Genomic DNA, 22880 nt, shown 5'->3' on the forward strand with positions numbered 1-22880 from the left:
GCATGACAAGGCCCATCTGCCGGCCAGGTTGGATGGCATCCAACTTCGAGTTCTCTGTGTTGCTCGCCCGCACACTACGCGTCCCGGTCCATTATGTTCCAGTTATACCCAAGAGTAAATGTCGTAAAAGGTATACCTGGGTCATGGCGGAAGCTGCGCTGGGGGCTCTGGGGGGCCTTGTCATCTATACTTCAGATTGCTAACAGCCTGATTGATTCTACTCGCGAACTGCGGAGGAGCATCAAGACTGCGAAGGCGGCACCCAAAGAGATGACGTACTTTTACAACGAGGCCTCAATCTTCACACTTCTCATCGAAACACTCCATGATCTTGCAAAGGACGCGCCGAAGCCTACTGAGCTCGAGGCTGTACGGAAGCGCGACCGACTGCTGGGCAATATAAAGCAGCAATGCGACGTCGTGAGAGGCGGCGTGGAAGAACTGGTCAGCAAGTTTGATAGGACCTACAGCAACACGCGGGTCATGACAGTATGGGCCCGGGTGCTTTGGGTGATCAGGAGGCCGGACCTGGAGCAACTACAGCTCCAAATGAACGACACTAAAATGACGCTGAACACGCTCACAATAATGCTCCAATGGGATGATGCAAAGAGCAGGGGGCAAAGAGACAGAATGTATGCCTGGAAATTCTCAAGCTTCTTCGTGCCCAGTTACTGACTGACCTGTTATAGCCGCCGCCTCAAAAGACAGCTCAAGGAGGCGAGAGAGGGCATGGAGCAAGCCAAGAAAGAACTGCAAGCATATGTAGAAAGACAGTATATCATGGACAACCGACCTTCGGGGAAGATGGACGCTATGCTCGATAGCACTAGGGTGATTGAGGGTTTCGTCGACCAAGCCTTGGATGCGGATTCCCAGCATCGGAGAGAAGAAAGAAGACGAAAGCGAGCACAACGGGAGGAAAGAACACCACCATCTCACGATCTTATGGCCGTGAATCTCGGAGAACGTGGTAGGAGACCGCCATCTCCTCCACCAGACGACCCCGATAAGTTCGGTTCCGGGCCCTCTAGGCCTAAATCGCCTGGTCCGGGGCCTCCTCCGGGGGATATTGGAAGGGGTGCTATCACCTCCAATCCTAGCCCCCTTCAAGTTCCACCCGTAACCAATGGTGAAATGCAAGATGAGTTGGTGGAAGAGACACGACCTCGTAGCTTGTCACGTCCAAGACATAAAGTACACCAAGGATCGCCTGCACTACCGCTTCCTGTGGTCCCTCTAGAGCACGCGTCACCACCCCCGTCCCCTCCTACAACTCCACCAGGCAATGGTCTACGACAACAGAACCAGTCGTCTGAAAAAACGCGGCCTCGAGGGTCTCCGAGCCAATCACCCGATGTGCAGAGGGGCTTACCTCTATCGCCATCTCTTACAAACCAGATAGTCGATAATGTATGGCAGGATCTACTTTGGCGTGAGATGATGGAAGAGGTGCGGCCACCGGGATATTCAAGCCCATTGCCTGGAGTAGAACGTCACTCACCTTTACCGTCGCCGCCCCCGCCAGTCCCACCACGCCCAGAGCCGCGTAGGAGACGCCGACGAGCCGTGATATCGGAGGAGAGGGGCTATCGGCCAAGCGATGCCAAGGCGTATGTTGCAAACAGGACGAATGGTGCCCCGCCACCAGAGACTGAACCGAAGGAGGAGGAGCAGCAGCAGCAGCAGCAGCAGCAGCAACGGCCTCACGGAAGACCAATGAGACTAGCCAGAGATGAAAGAGCTTTGAGTTCCCAAGCTCGCGCGAAGCAGATGTTGCAGCAAGCCCAGGAAGAGAACGCGCCCCGGAGAAAGCTGTAGGAGGAGACTAGGCGGGAGCCAAATCCGGAGGAAAGCCGGCCACGGAGTTCGAGAAGCCGCAAGGAGAGAAAGGGGGCGTCTCCCTCTTCGCCTTCCAAGGACGAGGGGACTAGTCGGGAAAGCAGACCGAAGGAAGATGAACGGAGGTCTGGTCGCAATGCGTATTCTGGAAGAGACGCGAAGGGGGCCCGCAGCCATTGGTGAGGGTCATCATCACCCAGAGCGACAGATTGAGTATTGTTTGGCAACTGGCAAACTACCGCACAGGGGAGTCTTTAGTATTGCTTTCTTGGCTGGTGGAAATAGAGAAAAGATAAGTTTCTTCTCGTAATCCGAATGCCTGAGCTCGGATACGACTAATAGGACGTGGACAGTGGTTTGTAGCAGAGAGCACAAGATATGACGAAAAAGGGGTCGTCGGTATATGCAGTCCACCGTACCCAGATTCCAATCTGACTGAAACTACATTGCCTAGACATTGACATCTCAAACTGGCCTGAGACCCTTGGTCATTGCCCGTCCACGTAGTGTACGGTTGATGTGCCGCGTCTATAGCAGTTCATGATGCAGCGTGCAGGGCAAAGCGCGAACCATGGGGGTGCTCTGCCTCGATACGATATGGGCGTAGACAAGGGACGAATGTCGCCGGCTGCACGGCATATGAAGCCACCTAGCGTAGAGTAGAGCCCCAACTCTGAAATCACGGTCGATATCCACGGATTCCCTATACCCCGACGTGTCGCGCAGTGAAGACGAGATCAGTCAGATCGGGTGCCAATCTTTGAGCCGAGACAGAAGCCGTTCGTATCAATCAGATGGTGGTTCGGCGTCTTCATCCAAGGAAAGTTTCCAACGATGGATGCGACAAGGGCCCCTTCGCTTGCTTCGCGTCAATTTGCGGACAGATTACCCCGGCATTGGCATTTCTTAGTAGGTAAGTACCGACCAAGGCCTACCTACATCCTAGGTAAGGCCTAATTCCCAGCCCTAACTCCCTGGAGCACGCATATGCTGTTCATCTGGCGGTGATGAATCATTATGGAACCGACAGCACAGTCCGGCTTTGGTGTGCTGTCAGGTCCCCAATTCATGCTGGCGGCCGTCCAATGACGAATTAGCGGCATCCTCAAATCTTGATACTGTAGCGTAGCGAGCCGGCGCTATTTCACTAACAATTGACACCTTTTTCCTTACAAGTAACCTAATGCTCTGGTGATCCCTGCACCCACCCGCTCGACGCCGAGGCAAATGCGCTGCGAGTAATCTTTTTTCAGCCCCTGGCACCTGGCCTGGCCCATCCTTATGGAAATTTGGGCCGCCGGTGGCCTATCATTTCGGGCCTGGCTGGAAATTGTTGGATATTTGTTGTCTATTATTGTCCCTGATTATTGCTTCCGCTCTGCCTCTCCTCCGTTTCCGTTTCCCCATCCTCACAAAAAGTATTGCTGGCACAGGCAGACTATCCCTCCTCTTGTCCCTCTGTGCGCATCCTTCGACCGACGCGCATTGGATTGCCCGTCGTCCATTCCTTCTACCGCCTCATTTTTGGACCATTGCGCCGCTTGACTTGGCTTGTACGGAAGGTGAAGAAATAAAAGAAAAGAAAAAGTACCCCAAGATGTCGGGTAGATACTCCTTGCGCGAGACCCCTCGGTATGTGCATGACCTCTTTTTTTGTCTCTGGCGGCTTTGACTTTTGGTTGGCACCACGTCAAAAATGCTTAAGTGTGCACGGAAAAAGATCAATCGAAGTGACAAGTGTCGCCGTTGCCTCTGCATTGCAGCGGTCACTCGAGGCTAAACCTTTTTTCTCCTCTCTCGAAAATGTGGTGATGTGGCTCCATCGTGGCTGGCTAAAGCCGAGGCGTGAGGGCATCCACAATACCACACAGTATAGTTCTCTGGGTTATGTCGCACAAACAACTCGAGACCTGCAGCGGCTGACGGCAGATGATATCAACAGCAAGAAGGAGTTGTTCGAAGGCATGGTCCAGACCCCGGGCCGCCGCAACTCGCGACGCAAGTCACAGTTCCCCTCGGTCGAGTCCGACGAAGGCGACTCTAGCTCCGCCGCTGAGACTACCACTACTACGTCCACCGCCGCCGCCACCGGCAGCAAGAGGACCCTGCGACGCCGCGGCACCAGCAAGTTCGCCGAGAACCTTAGCGAGGACGACGAGGTGCCCTCCAAGGAGGAGGAGTTCAGCCCCGTCCCGGACGATAAACTGTCAACCATGTTGAACGGCGCCGACAAGGCCAGCACGGGGGCTCTTCAAAACGGCCACTCCGATCGCAGCGCCGGCGCCAAGATTGTCGATGGTTGGATCGAGGGTCAAGATCCCAAGCTCGACTACTCGGGAGAGAAGGAGTTTGGCGGCAGCCTGGGTACCCTGTGCCTCATGATCGGCTTCCCTGCGCTGATGTACTACATGTGGATTGGTTCCACGTACTACGACGGCAAGCTGCCTCTGCCTGCCGAGGGCCAGTCCATTGCCGACTTTGTCAAGCACATGGGCGACCTCATCTACACCGGTGCCTTCCCTCACCTCCGAGCGTGGCAGATCTACTGGACCTACTACGTCTTCGAGGCCGCGTGCTACCTCTGGCTGCCCGGTTTCTGGGCCTACGGCAAGCCCCTTCCCCATGAGGGCGGCAAGCAGCTTCCCTACTACTGCTCGGCCTATACTAGCTTCTACTTCACCATTCTCGTCATGGGAGCTCTGCACTTCTCTGGCTACTTCCGGATCTACACCTTCCTGGACGAGTTCGGCCCCATCATGTCGGTGGCCATTCTGTCTGGCTTCCTCTGCTCCTTCGTTGCCTACTTCTCCGCTCTCTGGCGTGGAGCCCAGCACCGCATGACCGGATCTCCCATCTACGACTTCTTCATGGGTGCTGAGCTGAACCCCCGCATGTTCGGCATCCTCGACTTCAAGATGTTCTACGAGGTCCGCATCCCCTGGTTCATCCTCTTCGGCCTCAGCGTGGCCGCTGCGGGCCGCCAGTACGAGCAGTACGGCTACGTGTCGGGCGAGGTCATGTTCCTGGTCATGGCCCACTACCTGTACGCCAACGCCTGCGGCAAGGGCGAGCACCTGATCGTGACCACCTGGGACATGTACTACGAGAAATGGGGCTTCATGCTCATCTTCTGGAACATGGCCGGCGTGCCCTTGTCGTACTGCCACTGCACCCTCTACCTGGCCAACCACCCGCCAGCCGAGTACGCCTGGAACAAGTACGCCCTGGCCGCCCTCTACATCTCGTACCTGGGCGTCTACTACGTCTGGGACACGTGCAACGGCCAGAAGAACTCGTTCCGCATGATGGAGCGCGGCACCTTCGTCAAGCGCAGCACCTTCCCCCAGCTGCCCTGGCAGGAGATCAAGAACCCCAAGGTCATCGAGACGGACTGCGGCGACCGCCTCCTCTGCGACGGCTGGTATGGCCTCGCCCGCAAGGTACACTACACCTGCGACGCCTACTTCGCCATCACCTGGGGCCTCATCACCGGCTTCAGCAGCCCCTTCCCCCTGGTTCTACCCCGTCTTCTTCTGCGGCATGATCGCCCACCGCGCCATGCGCGACATCCAGCGCTGCCGCACCAAGTACGGCGCCGCCTGGGAGGAGTACGAGAAACAGGTTCCCCTACCTGTTCATTCCCGTAAGTTTAATCTCTTTGCGTATATAATTCGCCTCATTTGAAAGATCAGCCACAGCTAACAAGTGTCCCATAGTACGTCTTCTAAACTCAGCAAAGACACACGCCGAGAGATGACAAAGACCTGAGCAGTTGCTATATCATCTCCGATATTTACTTGCTTTTCCTCGGAGCAACATCCATCGGCAGGCACTGCGCGTCTTACTTGCCCATGGGGAAGGGAAACAGATCCCCCTTCCTATAAAAAACCCATCACCACTTTCTCTTCAATGTCTATACTTGAAACAGAACATATTTGTCCGCAATTTACAACCCCCTTTAATAGTCCCAAGGCGACCGGACGGGCGTGCGAGGAGAAATGGGGTAGTAATGATGACCAGGAGAGGCACAATGGAACGAATGATATTTATCATTTGTGTCCTGAGAGTGCTAGTCGACCTGAGAAGTAGTCACTGATGCGGCATACGATGAACGTACTTAATAATACAAAAAGAAATTCAAACATAACATTCTAGTCTGCAGTGTGTCGTCAGCATATAAGAGGCATGTTGATCGTGCAGAGCACACAGAGAACTCTAGCACTAGGTTCTTGGCCAATGCCTCGGCACTTATGTGAAAATCATCGCAACACCCATGCTTAGGAGAGCAAGTACAGGTTGACATTTGAAGTGCATGCGAAACTACCCGAGAAATCTTGTATATAGGCCACTTCTGCTGTACAAAGGTCTGAAAAAACGTATTTCTCATTCTTCAAAAGTTCTTCAAGTACCAAGGCAAGTCAGACACAGGGTCCGAGTTCTTGGGAAGAATCAGCTGTACATATATGTGGTATCACGAAGGGTTGCGGACGATCCGAGACACTGTACACTTTTAAGGGAAAACGTCCAATTACCAGCCTAACGTACAAACCTTTCCCCATCCAAGCGTTCTATGATGAGAAACCGATCCGAAGTGGTAACAATATGTAGCAACAACAGTAATACATATGAGCTTTTACTCATCACCACGGCACACCTAAACACCCGCCTGTCTTTCCCGCCTCATCGCAAACAATAAGAGACGGCTTGACAGCCGCTCTCGAGCCACACCTCCTTTATTCGTAATATATTCTGAAATCTGATTCTGCGACGATTCAGTCCCAGATTTCCTCTCCTGTTCGCATCGATCTTCTCGAGGGCGTTGATAGCTTTTTGTTTTTTCATCGTCGTAGATACAACTTGTCGGGATCAAGTGCTTCTTTCCTCTCGAGACATCGTGCATGCCGCAGTGCAACTGGGATTACACTCCCGACTTGTTGAGCAGTCCTCGTTACGCTTAGCAGCTGGAGTCGAGGGTAGCCTTGGAGTTCATGAGAAGGGCAACAATGAGACCGTAAAGACCCAAGACTTCGGCGAAAATGAGAATCAGGATCATGCCGACGAAGAGACGGGGCTGTTGGGCAGTTCCGCGGACACCAGCATCACCAACAATACCAATGGCGAAACCCGCAGCCATACCGGAGAGACCGACGGCGAGACCGGCGCCGAGTTGGACGAAACCAGTGTAGAGGGAAAGCTCCTGCTTGAGACCGTCCGAGATCAGGACGGAGACGACCAGGCCGTAGATACCGATGATACCAGCCATAATGACGGGAACAATGTCTGTAGTGAAATGTCAGCGACGGAACGAACCAAGATGGATTCCGGGAAAGGCATCGTACTCTTGACGATCAGGTCAGGTCGGAGAACACCCATGGCGGCAATACCGACACCAGACTTGGCGGTACCGTAGGCGGCACCCAGGCAGGTGAAGACGATGGCGGCCGTGCAACCCATCGCACCGAAGAACGGCTACATGAACATGTTAGCTAATCAAGATGCGTGTTGATGATGCGAGCCCCCGAGGCTTTTTCTGTCCGATCGATGGGACGTCGTCGGGGAGAGGGAGCGTCGATGGCTCGGGGGCGTGATTTGTTTCAAGAGCGAGCAAGTACTAACCGCGTAGACGGGGCTAGAGAGCAGGAATCGTTAGCAAGGAAGCTCTACCATGATGAAAACGGAGGTGGACAGGAGGTTGGGAGGCCTCATGGCGATGCTGGGAGCTCGCGCGGATGGAGCTCGAAGCTCGCGAGGTCATAGCCATGGGGCAGAAAAAAGGCGCGGATCGATTACGTACCATGCCTCAGAGAAGGTTACCGACGACATCTTGAGAAGCGTGTTGTGGTTGTGGGAATGGGATGATTGGAAAAAGAGAAGAAAATGGAAGAAGAGGAATGGGAAAGAGAAGGACTGGCTTCGCGACAACAAGTAAACCGGGGAGGTGGTTGAGATGAGTGGTTTGGTTGGTTGATGGGGAGTTTTTGTTGTTGTAGGTAAGTAGCTTCGACTGAAGGCGAGTTGCGGCTTGTGCTGGAGAGCAGAGGTCAAGTTGTTCCAATGCCTGCTGGTCCTGCGCTCCTGCGCTCCTGCGCTCCTGCTTTGCTGCGTTGCTGCTGCTTTGCTCTCTCTCTGGCCTGCCCAGTGCAGCCCGTCCTTGCCAGGACTGCCTGCAGCTTCTGATTGGCTCTGGCTGGGGCCGCAGGGGGTCTCGTTCGAGTCATTATGTCAGCTCGTGGAGCACTTCGGGGACCCGGAGAAATACTAGGCCGACTCAAGCAGCGCCTCTATGTACTACTAGCAGGAGTCCTCTGCAAGGCCCAGCAAGACCCAGCAAAGCCCAAGCACCAAAACACTTCATGCAGCACCAGGTGGCCCGGTCTAGCTTATTCCAGCCTAGCCTTATCCAGTCTAGCGGCAACTCTCCAGTCCCAGACTCCCAGTCACCAGTGGCCAGGTAAGCACCAGCCTCGCACAGCACAGCACAGCACAGCACCGCCACAGCGATACGGCAGCAGACCCACTCCGATTGCTGGGAGCTTTATCATTTGCCGTAAATCTTTTTTTTCCCTATCGCGAAAAGAAGTTGCGAATCCTCTCCAACGAACTATCCAACATCTCTCAACCCCTTCCTTTCCCGTGCAATTCCTACAGGGCGAGCAATCGCAAGGAACCCTGACGATCTATTTGTCCAGCGCTTCGGTCTATTCATCTTATCCGATCCCAACCTCATCGACAATGTCGGCCGACCAGAACACCTCTGCCGCCTGGCCTCTGGCCTCTCCCCAGCTCGCCCAGGAGCTCCTCGACCTCACCCAGCAGGCCAGCCACTACCGCCAGCTGAAGAAGGGTAAGTTGTCGATACTCTTCTATATTTGCCCGCAGCTCCAAGTTGCCACCGACTTCAAGTTGCCCACACCTTCAGGACCCTCGACTAATACCTTGACCAGGCGCCAACGAGGTTACCAAGACTCTCAACCGTGGTATTGCAGAGATCGTGTTGTTGGCCGCGGATACCTCTCCTTTGGCTATTCTTCTTCATCTTCCTCTGCTCGCTGAGGACAAGAACGTTGTCTACGTGAGTACACCAGCCTGGCCAAAGAGGCCTGCTTCGATTGTGTCGAGAAAATGCCCACTAACAATCTCGCAGGTCTACGTTCCCAGCAAGATCGCCCTTGGCCGTGCCTGTGGTGTCTCCAGAGCCGTCATCGCTGCCTCGTAAGTCGAACCCGTCGAGTTGGAATCTGCCTGAACCGAGTTGCTAACGTCGTCTTAGAATCACCTCCAACGAAGCGTCCGATCTCAACAACCAGATCCGCACCATGAAGGACAAGATTGAGCGCCTCATGATCTAAGTCGCCAACTTATGACTGGTAATAGGCATATATTGTGTGGGCTTGGAGGAGGAGTTGGCTATGCAATCTTGCGTATGGACTAGTTGGGCCATGTCCCCATCTATACCCATGGAGGCATTATTAGTTGATAGCTGCAATGGACTAGGAAATTGCCCGAACCTTGAAACCTTATCTGTGAAGTAGAAAAAGGGGAAACAGTGGTAGTAACCGCCATGTGTAGCGGCACAAGGACGATGTGTTACATGTGATTGGGTGGTCTGCCACCCGTTCTGACCCGGCTCCTGATGCAGTCCCAACATATTGAGTGTGACCCCCACCATGCACGCCAGGCAGAGGAGGTCGACAGTTGACGAGCTGAGCATCTGCCCCACCATCGCTAAAGATCGATCGTTATGTCATTTGGCGCTTTGCTTGCAGTCGCACCCCATTCAAGACTGCACTATCGTCTGCTCAACAACACCACCAACTTACCATTACCCCCCTCTGCTCCTCGGCTGACCTTGGGTTGGGTTTCTTTAATATATACTCCTGCCCAAACCACTGCGCCCTTTTCTACTGCTCTCGGCCTGCTCTTCTTCACCGTATATCATTTTGTGCAGCCCATATGCATTAGTATACATAGCTTACTGTTTAGACTTCATCACCTACCCACCTGCCCCAAGAAAACATACCATGAGCAGCCAGATGAAACACCAGCCCTCGCCCAACCGAGTTTAGAAATCATAGAAACCTCTGGTGGCAAAACCACAAGCCACCCCAAACCAAATATGCCTGCCCCCTTGGCACGAAAGCTCTTGATATGCGCCGCCGTCGACGGTCTGGTTATCCAGCCGCTCGCGCAACAAAAGGGCCAGAGAGCACCCTCACCCCCGTCAAGGTCCGGTACGGCGAGGCGACGCTGTCCTCGTCTCTACCGTGGGACCAGCTGCCTGATGTCTCACGGCCGAACTCGTCGTTTGAGGCCTTTGGTATTATCGGTACGAGATCCTGAACTTTGTCTTTTTACAGGGAAGCGCATCGGGCCGTTCAAGCGCGAAATGGAACCTTCAAATCCTGGGCGCATGGACAAGGGAGGAGGAGGAGGAGGGACACCTCTCGAACGACTTCGCTTTGCTGACCAGTAGCTAACTTTCATTCCTAAGGGTTATTCACGGTCTCGCGACTTTCGTATCTGATCACGATCACCGGCCGCCAGCAGGTTGCGCAGGTCCGCGGATATCCCATCTACGTCGTCACCGACGTCGCCCTGACGCCCTGCACCTCCCAGACGGAGGCGGAGTCCGCGATCCGCCATACCAGCGTCCAGATCCGACGGGCGAACCGCGCGCGCGAGGGCCGTCAGGAAGGCGATGGCACGACCGACGACACGGACACCGATGCAGCGTCGATGCTGGACCCGGGAGGCGACGATGACGTGCAGAGCGATAAAGAAGATCCGTCATCAGGCAAAGACGGCAACAACAACAACGGTGGTGGCGGCGGCGGCGCCGCCCACGCATCAGAGGGGATCCAAGGGCGCAAGAGCTCCATCGCACAGGACGTGATCAAGCGGCGCGGTACGTACGGCCGCTTTGCGCAGCGGTGGTTCAGCCACGGCGGCTGGATGGAGGACCAGAAGCGCAGCTTGGGAGTTAGCGACACTGCGCCCGCCCCCGCACCTGCTGCGTCGGAGGAACGATCGCAGCAGGAGACCGCGAGTGCCGGTGAGGCGGACGCAACGAAAGAGGGGAAGGAAGTCAAATCGGACAAGGAGCTCGGCCAGGCCGTCGTGGCCGAGACGGCTGACAAGGGCGTCGCCACCGCCGTGTCCACGGCTGAAAGCTTGCTGCCCAAGCTGTTGCGCATGGCGCATATCTGGTTCGGCGAGAGTAAGAGCTTTTACTTCTCCTACGACATCGACATCACGCGGAGCTTAGAGAAGAACGGGACTCGCGTGGCAGAGTCGCCGCTGCACCACACGGCCGACCCCTTGTTCTTCTGGAACCGTAACCTCCTTCACCCATTCGAGGAGGCCAACGAAAGCGCCCTTCTTCTACCCCTGATGCAGGGGTTCTTCGGCCAGCGCCTCTTTGTAATGGACCGTAATCCGCCCCAGGTCGACAGTGATGCCGCGCCCAACTCGGTAGAGCTAAGCGAATGGAAGCCCCGCCAGGACTCTTCGCTGGACCCGGACAACCCGCCCGAGGACAGCGACCTGCGGTCGAGCGAGAAGAAGTTCCTCATCACCGTCATCTCGCGCCGCAGCACCGAGCGCGCCGGCCTGCGGTACCTGCGGCGCGGCATCGACGACGAAGGCAACACGGCCAACGGCGTCGAGACGGAGCAGATCCTGTCCACCGCGAACTGGGCCGACGGCAAGGTGCACAGCTTCGTCCAGATCCGCGGCAGCATCCCGCTCTTCTTCACCCAGTCCCCCTACAGCCTCAAGCCCGTGCCTGAGCTGCAGCACTCCGAGGCGACCAACTTCCGCGCGTTCAGCCGGCACTTTGAGCAGCTCAGCGCCCGCTATGGGAAAATGCAGCTCGTCAACCTCGTCGAGAAGCACGGGGTCGAGTCCCTCATTGGCAACGCCTACGAGAAGAACGTCGAGATGTACAACCAGGAGAAGAAGGCGGCAAGCCAGGAGGAGCTGGCCTTTGAGTGGTTCGATTTCCACTCGGCCTGCCGCGGCATGAAGTTCGAGAACGTGAGCTTGCTGATCGACATCCTCGGCCCGCGCCTCGAGGAATGGGGCAGCACGGTCGTGGACAAGGGCGACGACATCACCCAGAAGCAAAAGGGGGCGCTGCGGACCAACTGCATGGACTGCCTGGACCGCACCAACGTCTGCCAGAGCTCGTTCGGCAAGTACATGCTCGAGCAGCAGTTCAAGGAGGAAGGGTTCGATATGGGGGCCCAGCTGGACCAGCAGACGACCTGGTTCAATACTCTGTGGGCTGACAACGGAGACGCCATTTCGAAGCAGTACGCCTCGACCGCCGCTATGAAGGGAGACTACACGAGGACGAGGAAGCGCGATTACAGGGGCATGGTCAACGATTTGGGGCTGTCGCTCACTCGATTTTACAACGGGTAAGTCTTTTTTCTTTTCTGATTGAGAGATCAAAGGGATGGGATGAGAAGCTAATATTTCTTGTGGTAGTATGGTCAATGACTATTTCAGCCAGGCCGCAATCGACTTCTTCCTTGGCAACGTCAGTGCACTGGTCTTTGAGGAGTTTGAAGCCACAATGATGACCAAGGACCCGGCCGTCTCCATGTCCAAGATGCGCGACCAGGCAGTTGAGACGTCCAGGAAGATTGTGGTCGAAGAGGACAAGGAAGACTTCATCGGGGGGCTGGACTTTGCTAAGCCCTCACGATTCGGATTCCATCAAGAGCCTGCCATTTGAGGAAGTCGTGCTGCTTTTGACGGACACCGCGCTCTATTTGTGTCGCTTCGACTGGAAGCTCGACAAGGTCTCTTCCTTTGAGAGGGTCGACATGTCTCATGTACTGGGTATCCAGGTTGGTGCCTATGTCACCTCAACTATCTCCCCTGCACAGGCGGACGAGACGAAGAACATAGGCTTGGTGGTGACGTACGAGCCAGGGGAGAAGGACATCCGCCGCGTAAACACGCGATCGCTGTCCAGCGTGTCCGGACCGCGGCCCCAGGATGGCGGCATTGACGACACCAGTGGCACGCCGACTGTTGCTTCACCCCCCTTCTACCGCTGGTGGACCAGGAGGAATTCTCGGGCCGATCTTCGGCGGAGGGCGCAAGCAACAAGACCAGCCAAAGCAGCCGCCCAAGAGGATTGCACTCAAGGCCTTGTACGCGCAGTCGTCTCTCGCGGATGCGGCTAGAGCCAAAAACATGGCCAACAGTAATATAGACTCCAAGGTGTTGACGGAGGCACAGCATGTCGATATGATCGCGGCTGAGATCGAGAGGCTGGCCTTTGCCAACCAGCCGCTCGCCAGGGCCCAGGGCGAGGCGGACCGGAAGAGCATCGTTGAGAGGAAGGATATCATTTCGCTGGCGGAGGCGAAGCGAAACACGGGGTTGCTAGAGCAGTTGGGCCATTCCATCAAGAAGCTGGTTTGGGCTTGATTGATCATCTCTCGGAGACGTAGACGGGCTGATTCGAAAACAAAAGGGGCATTAATGGCAGACATGGCATGCAAAGCGAGGGCGTACATATCCTAGAGGCAAGGAGCATAGCATAGATACGCTTGGGGACCTAGGTTCAGCCGGTTGCGGTAGTGTCGTTTTCCTCGGGGGAAGTAGTAGTAATAGCAACGGCCTTGTATAGGTGCATCTGATACCGCATGTTCTCCAACTGGAACGGGTACCGCAGTTCCGGTGCCATACGGAACCAGATGGAATCGTGTGACTCCAACTTTTCCCAGCGACAACGACGAGCAGGGGTGGAATCACTGCTTGCCTGCTGTTGCGGCTGCTTCTTGTCGACGGTAAGCAGGGTGTGGTCCATGAGCCACTGCATGGGGTACTTCTTCTTCTGGGCATCGTCACCCTTGCCCACCGCCGCCTCGGAGTAGCTCCCAGGACTGTCCACCACGAGCAGCAGCGAGCCCTCGGGCATGCAGGCTGTGAGCTTCCGCAGGAACGCCGTGGTGCGGGCGATGCCGCCTCCTGTGTAGAGCTCGTTGAGCGTGAACAGAAGTGTCACGAGTACGGGTCCGGCCTTCTCCTCTTTGCCGAGCACGGCCTCGGTGAGCTGCTCCGCCGTCATGTCCAGGGCGTCCTGCTGCGCAAAGTTGCACGAGAGCCGTTCGGCCGGCGCGACCAGTGCCCGGTTTGCCTTGTGGGCTGCGGGGCTGGCGTGTATCGACAGACGTGGCGGTGTTGTGAGACTTTCCTGTAGCTTCGATACTACCGAGCCCCAGGGTCCTGTGTCCACGAGGCGGATGTCTCCTTGCAGTGGTTTCTCGCTGCTATCACTAGCCTCGGAGTCGTCTTTGCTGTCGCCGCCATCATGTCTCAACAACGACGCAAACGCGACGAGCTCGGCCGCACCGCCGCCAATGGACAGCATCCGGAGAGGTTGGCGGTTAGCCTCCTTAGCAGCAGTCGCATCAATATCATCCCCATTGGCGCGAAGACGACGCAGGCGATCCCCGTCGACAACCAGATCCTCGAGCTGTTCCCGGATCCCTTCCAGGACCTTGGCGTAGCACAGCGCCCGCGTGGGGCTCCATCGCGCGGCGTAGACCTCGAGGTACTGCTCGTTGCCGAAGGCCTTTTCGAAGTCCCGGTTGTAGAGGGCCGACTTGACCTCCTGGAGCACCGACGTGAAATTGTCCAGGCCCAGCACGTCGGCGAAGGTGTCGCTGAAGATGTTGAGCAGAGCTTGCTGCCGCTTGAGTTCTGCAGGCGAGAGCTTGGATGCCTTGACTGGTGCTTCCGAGGCTGATAGTTCATCTTCCTCCCTTTTGGACTCCTTATTGCTAGGTTTCTTGGGCTTGTTTTTCTGCGGTTTGGACTTGGGCGGGGGTTTTTTGGCCGCCGGCGCCCGGTCCGGCAACTTGTTGTGTTCTCTCGCCATGCTGAAGTTGGTGAGAAAACAAGAAGGGAAGACAAAATTCTGGCCTCGCAATGAATGGTACGAGTTTATGTGTTTTCAAGTAGCTTGTTGAAAAACTCTGAAGAAGTTTGAGCTGGTGCTGGAATTTCATCAACCTCGACATGAGTTTAGTGGCGGTGGGGCCCGGCAAAAATGAACAATACATACATCAAATATGGAAATCATGCAAATGCAGAACAGAATCATTGTGTGGTTTGATCATAGATGAATTATATCATGTTCTAGCTGGTTTGAAAGTCGCTAAAATGTTTTAAATAATGATAGGATGTAACCTCGGCTGATTCCTGGACTCTCGTTGAAATTCAAAACGATTTCTCAAATCCAGGTGCCCAGCAATGGGTCGATATGGTTGATCTTTGCCAATAACTAGGACCCTCGCACCATAGAGAAAAGGTTGCGAGTGCCATGGTACGCCGAAGCGTGTTTTGGCATGTTCAAGGAACATAGAAGCACGCATAAGCACATTCACGAAACATGCTAGACAGCGGGAACCCAAGAAGGGTAGCAGGAACGAACTGCTTTGTCAGTATTTGGAGAACTCCAGTTCCCTTTGATACTACCTGAAGTTCTACTGATCTCGTCCATTTTGAATGGATCGAGCTGCCTGCGACAGGAATACACATCTGTCGCTACCGGCTCTTGGGCCGGCCCATCTCGGGCTGGATGATGCAAACCAAGAGGCAGCACCATGGGGCCATTTCGACCGAGCCTCAGAGGAATCGGATACATCCCCTGGCAACGTCCTCAACACTACTCAGGGTTTACAGTCGCATAAAGCAACGAACGACCCAATAATATCATCTGTTACCAGAGTCAGCAGTAGCCCCATTGGTTAGTTCTCGGAATTGAGATAGGATGACAGACTTTCAGAGATAGTTGAGAAGATTATTTGATATGCGGGTTTTATCGGCATCTGCACTCGTGACACTAGCAAGCTAGGCCTGAGAGCACTAGGCTGGCCCCCGCGTATCTCATCATGCAAGTGGAAGCAAGGCAGTCAAGTAAACATACCTTTCAGACAGTCTCAGCCTTCCTGAGAAGCATCCTCTTGTGTTGGGGGACGGTAGGCCCGACGCGGCGTTGTGTTGTTTTTGGGTGTTTGTAGAAGATCCACAAAGCCTCAAGTGTCTGGCTGAACCTTGCGCCTCTTTTCTCGCATGGCTCTCAGCTTGTTCTTGTCTTCCTCAAACTCTCTCAAGAAAGCAGCCTGTTCGGCCTTCTTCTTCTCCCGCAGCTGCCAGCGGTAGAAGTTTTGGGTCTCGTCCTTTCTCTTCTCTTGCCTCTCGAGCATCTTCCTCTTGGCCTCTTCGGCCTCGTCCATACGAGCAGGAGCCACACGGCCACCACGAGTGACTGTGACGAAGCCATCCTCGTCGGGTTCGTTGCGCAGCTCTCTAGCCAGGCGTTCGGCCTCGGCCTCCTTCCTGTTGTAGACGGTGAAGAATGCATCAACGACAGCTTGCATGACAGCGTTGCCGGGGTACACGAGCTTGTTGTGGGCCTTGAGCCAGGTGGAGCCGAGAGCCGGAGCCTTGTCGCCAACGCCCTCGCCCCAGACAGGGTATTGCTTCGTCTTGTGCAGCTTCTTGACTGCTTTCAGGACGATGTCAACGCTGCGCTCGTCGGCGAGCAGGACAACGGCCGAACCGCCGCTTCGGTGAAGTGGCCGACTCCAAGTGGAGGGCATCTCAGCAGCCACCTCATCTCGTATCCGCTGGGCTTCTTCTTCCTCTTCTCGCTTCCTCTTCTTCTGGAGCGAAGCTAATCGCAGAGCCTGGGCGGGCTCGATGGAAGACTTTGTAGCCTTTGCATTGCACTCGAAGGTGACGGCCTCGAACTTTCCGGCGCCTACCAGACTGGTAAAGAGGGAGCGGAAGTGTGGCTCGGTGCTGTCCACGGGGGCATTTACAAGGTAAAGACTTCGCTTGTCGTCCCTGGTGATAACCTTTGCATTTCGGCGCAGGTAGATGTGATGTGTCGTAGGAGCGGGGAAGGATGGCAGTGGGGGGATTGAAATAGGAAGAGTCAGAAACTCTTCCTGCGAGGAAGATGGCTGTTCAGCCATGGTTGATTGAGGACTCAACGATCACGACAGCTCAAGCATGTTGTATGTGAGACGATTGGAACGGGGCGTTGCAATGAGAGAAGGTTGGAAGAGAAAAAAAAGTTCGGACATGGGCCAAAGGTTTTTTGAAGCTCCGAGTGGGGCAATTGATAAGATTGAGAGACCTACTAGAAGACTAGACCCAGCCGCCTGCATAAGTCTAGATGCACAAGCCCGTCAGTCAGTATCAAGCTTCGGCTATCAGATGCAAGGAGTCCAGATGGCAGTGATGGCAGTACCACGTCGTACATAGCCCGTCGCTCTGGCCCCTGGACATCAGGGTGTCTCCATCCCATGTCGTCGTCGATGCACAAAAGTAAGTATCAAACATCTACCGGACCTCGCGATGCTACATACTCTTTGTCGCCGCGCGAGTGTGATGCCCAAACGCGACCAAAATCTGTGCACCAGGGCCCCTGGTGCGAGAATCCGGCTTCCACTGCCGCCAAGACTATACCCAGCACTCTAGCCGTTAGAGCCAACTCCACCAACACCACCATGTTGAAGAGATTGAAGACCCCGACACCGCGTGAGCTCCCTCGGAGCAACGCACTTGCCGCTGATGGTTGTTTGGTTGTCCACCGCCCTGCGGGCCCCGCGGGACCGATGGATGCTTATATCAACCAAGTTTAAGTACCAAAGTTGAAATACGCTTGGAGTTCGTTGGTAACTCGGTCCGGTCTTATTATATAACATTATCTTCGCATCATCCATCTCACTGCCCTGCACCACTCAATCGCACGAGTGTGTGTATGCTTGTCTGCATATGTGAGAATAACTGGGAGGGAACAACAGACGGGACTGCTCTACTCTCACCATTCCTCTCTGATGACTGCCTCATAAAAAGATTGATACTCGGGTTTTCATGACAGTATCATGCGTCTTCTCGACATTATCTGGCATTTCCTGTCAGGTGCGCCCCAGGCGGGCGCCGCCTCCAAGCCCCCGTTCCTGCTGAAGCAGCGCTCGTCCTCCTTCACCATCATCCTGACCGTGTGCCTGGCCATCTTCACCGACATCTTCTTCTACGCCCTGATCGTCCCCGTCGTGCCCTTCTCGTTGACCGTTCAGGTGGGCCTTGGCGAGGACCAGGTCCAGGAGTGGACATCGATCTTACTGGCCTGCTACAGCGGCGCCCTGTTCGTGGCTAGCCCGCTGGCGGGCCTGTATGCCGACCACACCTCGTCGCGGCGGTGGCCGCTGCTCCTCGGCCTCATAGCTCTGGCCGCATCAACTTTGCTGCTTTGCTTTAGCCATTCCATCGGCCTCCTCGTGCTCGGACGCCTATTGCAGGGCGTCGCCGCCGCCATTGTCTGGAGCGTGGGCTGTGCCCTCCTAGTAGATACCTTGGATACTGCCGTAGGTGTCGCCATGGGCTATGTCGGCATCGCCATGTCCATAGGCCTAATTGTGGCACCGGTTGTTGGAGGCGCCGTTTATCATGCTGCCGGCTATTATGCCGTGTACTATATTGCTTTCGGTGTTGTGGCTCTTGATATCCTGCTGCGGCTCTTCATGATCGAGAAGAAGGTGGCGCGGCAGTGGATAAAGGAGGAGACACCCGCATCTGCCACCGGGAGTGATAGGGACATAGAGCACCAAGCACCGACAGCTGGCAATGCTGGTGTCCAGCCCCTGAACACACAAGTGGGAGCGCCGGTACACAGGGAAGGCAACCAGGAAAAGGAGGCAGAAGAGGGCGGGCAAAACCCGGAAGCTCCAAGTCACACAGCTGCAACAGCACCTTCTACCAAGCGGTCTAAGCTACGACCAGTCCTAGTCCTAATCAAATCACCACGCCTGCTTGCGGCCCTATACGGCCTATTCGCCGAAGCCGGCATCATGTAAGTCTCGAATCTTGCTCTATTTTTCCTTCCATACGAGTCCCCTCTTCTACCCCCGAATTGCATGCTAACCACCCATCTACAGGATGGGTTTCGATGCCGTCCTGGCGCTTTTCGTCAAGGAGACGTTCGGCTGGAACTCGACCGCGGCGGGCCTCATGTTCCTCAGCATCTTCCTGCCCGGCTTCATCGCGCCGGGCGTCGGCTGGCTTGCGGACCGCTACGGGGCCAAATGGCCGTCATTCGGCGGCTTCGCCGCCTCCGTGCCGCTGCTGGTATGTCTCCGCTTCGTGACCGAGGACACCATCGGCCACAAGGTTATGCTATGCGTCCTCCTGGCGGCCCTGGGCTGCGCGCTCGTCTTCTCAAACACGCCGCTGATGGCCGAGATCACCTACGTCATCGACGAAAAGGAGGCTGAATACCCGGGCATCTTCGGCGAGAAGGGCGTCTATGGAATTGGGTATGGGCTGTTCACCATGGCGTTCGCTCTAGGCGGTACCATTGGTCCATTATTCGCAGGCTATGTGCACGCGGGGCCCGGCTGGGGCACCATGACATGGGCTATCGCTGTGTGGGCTGCATCGGGGGCTGTAGTCGTGTTTTTCTGGCTTGGCCGCACGCATACAAAATCGGGAACAGACACCAGTCCTCCTGCTGGGAATGCGTCAGAAGGGTCGAGAACATCGGCGTAGGATTCAAACAATCATAATGTAATGAGATTCGGGTCGAACCCCAGGAATAAATCTGAACTCTACTATTCTAGAAGAATCCATGATAACATGATCTTCGCCCGTTCATTCTCCCTTAGTGATAATTCAACTCTGGATTCGCCCTGAGATTGCATCGGCAACGACACTCCGGGACTGGACATTCGACGTGGCGCGCGAACCACTGCCGCGCGTGATCCAGATGTAACACGTGCTCGCATTTAAGACAGAAGGTAGGGAACCTAGCCGCAACCTTCTTTTCGGGATCTGTAGCCGCCTCGGGCTTGTCGCTACGAGAAACGCCAACGACCTCGAGACATACTACGCAACGGGGTAGGTGCCGCCCGCAATTTGGACAAGCGACACCGGATTTCATGCTTGTCGTCATCAGAGGGTTCCTGAGACCTGTGACTGGTGGTTGGCTGGCCCCTGTTTTGGAAAGTTCGTACTCGGCGTCGCAGTAGACGCAGCGAAGCGCGATCTGTCGCGAGGGCGGCTTCACAGTAGGCCCGCCGTCACGCTTGCTCTTCTTGGTACTCTCGACCTCGAACTTGGTACGGTGATAGAAGGCTTTGTGACGCTGCAGGTACGCTCTGTAGGCATTCCGCCATGCATGACAACGGTAGTCATCGATGTATCGAGGCGCGCAGATCGACGTAATCAAAGTTGCTGTCTGGACATCGTTGAACTTCTCAACATACTTGGCCAGGATATCCACTAGCTTTTCCGTGATGCCCGTCAACACAATTCCCTCGACATCCCCTGTGTGCACTGCTCTGGCAACTTGCTTATCGAGCCATTTGGAGAGGGTCTCGTCATCGAAGTATCGGAAGGCCACGAATGTGCGCTCTCTTAACGGCAGCGAATCTTGGTTGGCAATTGTTTCCCAATTACCCGTAGCGATGAAGGACGATATAGCCCGCAGATACGGGTCTGTTTTGGAAGCAACGGCATCGTCAAAATCGAGTTGTTCCTTGGCCAGGTTCACATCCCCACGCCCGATAAGTTGTAAAGCGAGTGATACAAACAGGAGCTCCGGGTACTCTGTACTGGCACGCTTCAGGATCTGAATGGCCTCTTTTGTATCACCCCTGAAGAGCGCATGAGCAGTTGCCATGGTATGCCAAGAGGAAGTGCGTTCGGATACGGGTGTCTTGGTAAAATCAGTAAAATCAGCCTGGTTAGATCTGCCCCAGCTGCAGATCCGCAAACAGACTTGTCGGTGGGCTGGCCACTTTGTCTCAATACCCTCGTATTTCGGAACTCCGAATTGCTTAATGGTAGACTGGAGGCATCGTTCCCAAGCTGCTCTATCAGGAATAGACATCCCTTCGGCTAGCCTTGTCGAGCCTCGTTGCCCGAGATCATTAGCCCAGATGGTGCGAGTTCCCATGTAACCTATATCTATCCCCATAGCCACCATACCTTCGTCCTCTGCATCTTGTTCAGCACCAGTAATCCAGTCCCATACGTCTCGAATCCAAGGATCATCTGATACTATATCTCTGTTTGCTGCGAAGTTGAATAAATACTTGTCGCTCGCTCGGAGCAACGTCACATGATCCAAGAGAACCTGAGCATCTTTGGGAAATCCCGCGGTCTCCTGTGTTAGACTGAGCAGTCGCTCGTGTAATTGTCGATTGGAGGGCGGCCCAGGGCGGTCTCTCGATAAGTCATCCATCTCCTGGGTTATATCTTCGACGGTGGAATGTCGTTTCCCGCTCTTGCCGGTAGGTTTGTTTTCTCTCGTAATTTCTTTGGCAAATTGCCTTAGAACGCGTAGTTTCTCCGCCGTGGATGAACCGTTCGAGTACGTTTCAGGCAATTCCGTGTTACTTGCCTCTATATCATGAGTTTTGTGGTACTCCGAAGGTTGCGATGATAAAGTACGGTTCACAATCGCGTCAACATCTGCTGGCGTATCTCCGAATATGGGTACGTCGGAAAGGGCCTCATTCACAAGCAGCGGGCCAACCATCTCTGGGAACTGGGATGCATCGAACTGCATGAGATCATGATACGAGCCAGGCTCTGTTCTTCGTCAGCGGCGCTTGTCTACAAGGTTCGGAAATGGCGATACTGACCCTCAATTCCTCTGTATGGCGGTTGCCATGGGACCATATCGTATAAATGGTCAGTGGTATGCGAGGGCTTCTCGAGGATGTCGAAAGCACCGTTGGCACGTAAGACGATGGCTCTTGGCGTTAAAGCTGGAGAATCTACGGTTACCCAGTCGAAAGACACTATCCGATCATTCCTCTTGTCGTGACTCGAGTAGCCTAGATCAAGCTCGTAAGACCTGCGCACCTGCAACAGTTCAGGACTACCTTCATACTCCATATCAGGCGTCGTGAATTCCCTGTGCAAGTCTAGAACCTTGAGCTGACCAGTGCGAGAAAGTATGCCGAGCAAGCCTCTCTGATCTCGACAGAAGCGCAAAGAACGAATCAGCGAGTGCTTATCTGCAAACTGTTCTGGCTGAACGTCGATAGCCTGATCTAGCTTCAAAGCAGCACCCCAAGGCAGATCATCGTTATCCACGGCTTCCAGATACGACGGAGAGGACGATGGTCGAGATGTTGCCCGTCGGTCCCAGATAACGACACTCGGCTGATCCAATGCTGTTGATGCAAAGTAATTGGGGTCTTTGTAGTCAATAGACAAGTTGTTGTTCATCTTGGTCGGGTAAGTGATGACAGCACCGTTGGGATCTATAAGGGTCAGTATTCAGTGTTGTCGTCAAGTACTTTGAAATTCAACGCACCACGGAGATCGTATATACGGATGCCTTGGTTCTTGATTCCCGCGGCAAGCGTTTGAGGCGAATCCTCGAAGAACTTTACACTGGAGACGGCCACACTTGGCTCCAGCCGATTAACAGGGTCGAGGATGCTGGAGTTGTCCAAGGCGAAACCAGGGACATTCGCGTCGATAGGGGAAACACGGCTGACATCCCATATATGAAGACATTGGTCATTCCGGACACGCTCAAGACCGACGGCCAGCAGGCTGCCCGTATTAAAGGCCACCGCATGGCATAGTCGAGACACACGAAGGTTTAATTCCATGTAAGCGTTGAGTCATCGTCCACTCGAAGCAAGTTGACGACACCAGAGGAAGTACCAACGGCCACGAGGCCTGGTATGGACGGCGACCAGTCATAGGTGGTTAGGGGAGGGAAGTCATCATGCTTGGTGCGCTTCTTGAAGTCGAAATGGCCGCGCTGTGCGTGGCCGGTAGCCTCATAAAACTGAACAATACGATGTTGCAGATTGACGTGAAGAAAACTGTCGTATGCCGAGTTGGGCGACCATTTGATTAGTCCTGGCTCGGGGCGGTCCATGATGTTGGTCTTCCAAGCCCTGTCTATAGGGTCAAGCAACAGCTGTGATTCCCTGCACGTGCAACAGCGCCTCGATTGCCTACACGATGCAACTCAT

At 55.0% G+C, this 22880-nt stretch overlaps 9 protein-coding genes across 9 annotated transcripts; 5 read left to right on the forward strand and 4 right to left on the reverse strand.

Annotated features, from left to right (window-relative positions):
• Window positions 1-93: 93 nt before the first annotated feature.
• On the forward strand, window positions 94-1821 carry PG986_013532 (uncharacterized protein; the record flags this gene model as incomplete). The annotated part of the gene is made up of 2 exons (XM_066849754.1): window positions 94-635; window positions 693-1821. 2 exons carry the CDS (start codon window positions 94-96, stop codon window positions 1819-1821), a joined length of 1671 nt encoding a protein of 556 aa, XP_066693897.1.
• A 1618-nt stretch (window positions 1822-3439) lies between these two features.
• PG986_013533 (ergosterol biosynthesis ERG4/ERG24 family protein) lies at window positions 3440-5931 on the forward strand (the record flags this gene model as incomplete). The annotated part of the gene is made up of 3 exons (XM_066849755.1): window positions 3440-3474; window positions 3719-5485; window positions 5808-5931. The coding sequence occupies 3 exons, from the start codon at window positions 3440-3442 to the stop codon at window positions 5929-5931; spliced, it is 1926 nt and encodes a 641-aa protein (XP_066693898.1).
• An 865-nt stretch (window positions 5932-6796) lies between these two features.
• PG986_013534 (vacuolar ATP synthase 16 kDa proteolipid subunit) lies at window positions 6797-7665 on the reverse strand (the record flags this gene model as incomplete). Its single annotated transcript, XM_066849756.1, has 4 exons — window positions 6797-7122; window positions 7182-7311; window positions 7459-7471; window positions 7637-7665. 4 exons carry the CDS (start codon window positions 7663-7665, stop codon window positions 6797-6799), a joined length of 498 nt encoding a protein of 165 aa, XP_066693899.1.
• A 909-nt stretch (window positions 7666-8574) lies between these two features.
• PG986_013535 (uncharacterized protein) lies at window positions 8575-9191 on the forward strand (the record flags this gene model as incomplete). The annotated part of the gene is made up of 4 exons (XM_066849757.1): window positions 8575-8686; window positions 8787-8914; window positions 8987-9054; window positions 9113-9191. The coding sequence occupies 4 exons, from the start codon at window positions 8575-8577 to the stop codon at window positions 9189-9191; spliced, it is 387 nt and encodes a 128-aa protein (XP_066693900.1).
• A 799-nt stretch (window positions 9192-9990) lies between these two features.
• On the forward strand, window positions 9991-13287 carry PG986_013536 (uncharacterized protein; the record flags this gene model as incomplete). The annotated part of the gene is given in 5 exon segments (XM_066849758.1): window positions 9991-10168; window positions 10334-12263; window positions 12334-12493; window positions 12504-13007; window positions 13018-13287. The coding sequence occupies 5 exon segments, from the start codon at window positions 9991-9993 to the stop codon at window positions 13285-13287; spliced, it is 3042 nt and encodes a 1013-aa protein (XP_066693901.1).
• Window positions 13288-13423: 136 nt separating this feature from the next.
• Window positions 13424-14743, reverse strand: PG986_013537 (uncharacterized protein; the record flags this gene model as incomplete). The annotated part of the gene is made up of 1 exon (XM_066849759.1): window positions 13424-14743. One exon carries the CDS (start codon window positions 14741-14743, stop codon window positions 13424-13426), a length of 1320 nt encoding a protein of 439 aa, XP_066693902.1.
• Window positions 14744-15902: 1159 nt separating this feature from the next.
• PG986_013538 (ribosomal small subunit assembly protein) lies at window positions 15903-16847 on the reverse strand (the record flags this gene model as incomplete). The annotated part of the gene is made up of 1 exon (XM_066849760.1): window positions 15903-16847. One exon carries the CDS (start codon window positions 16845-16847, stop codon window positions 15903-15905), a length of 945 nt encoding a protein of 314 aa, XP_066693903.1.
• A 915-nt stretch (window positions 16848-17762) lies between these two features.
• Window positions 17763-19425, forward strand: PG986_013539 (MFS transporter-like protein; the record flags this gene model as incomplete). Its single annotated transcript, XM_066849761.1, has 2 exons — window positions 17763-18730; window positions 18816-19425. 2 exons carry the CDS (start codon window positions 17763-17765, stop codon window positions 19423-19425), a joined length of 1578 nt encoding a protein of 525 aa, XP_066693904.1.
• A 112-nt stretch (window positions 19426-19537) lies between these two features.
• PG986_013540 (uncharacterized protein) lies at window positions 19538-22783 on the reverse strand (the record flags this gene model as incomplete). The annotated part of the gene is made up of 4 exons (XM_066849762.1): window positions 19538-21471; window positions 21525-22151; window positions 22205-22449; window positions 22596-22783. 4 exons carry the CDS (start codon window positions 22781-22783, stop codon window positions 19538-19540), a joined length of 2994 nt encoding a protein of 997 aa, XP_066693905.1.
• Window positions 22784-22880: the final 97 nt, after the last annotated feature.

Source organism: Apiospora aurea (genome assembly GCF_038362705.1).
Source record: "Apiospora aurea strain CBS 24483 chromosome Unknown utg000009l_segment0_segment0, whole genome shotgun sequence".
Lineage (NCBI taxonomy): Eukaryota > Fungi > Ascomycota > Sordariomycetes > Amphisphaeriales > Apiosporaceae > Apiospora > Apiospora aurea.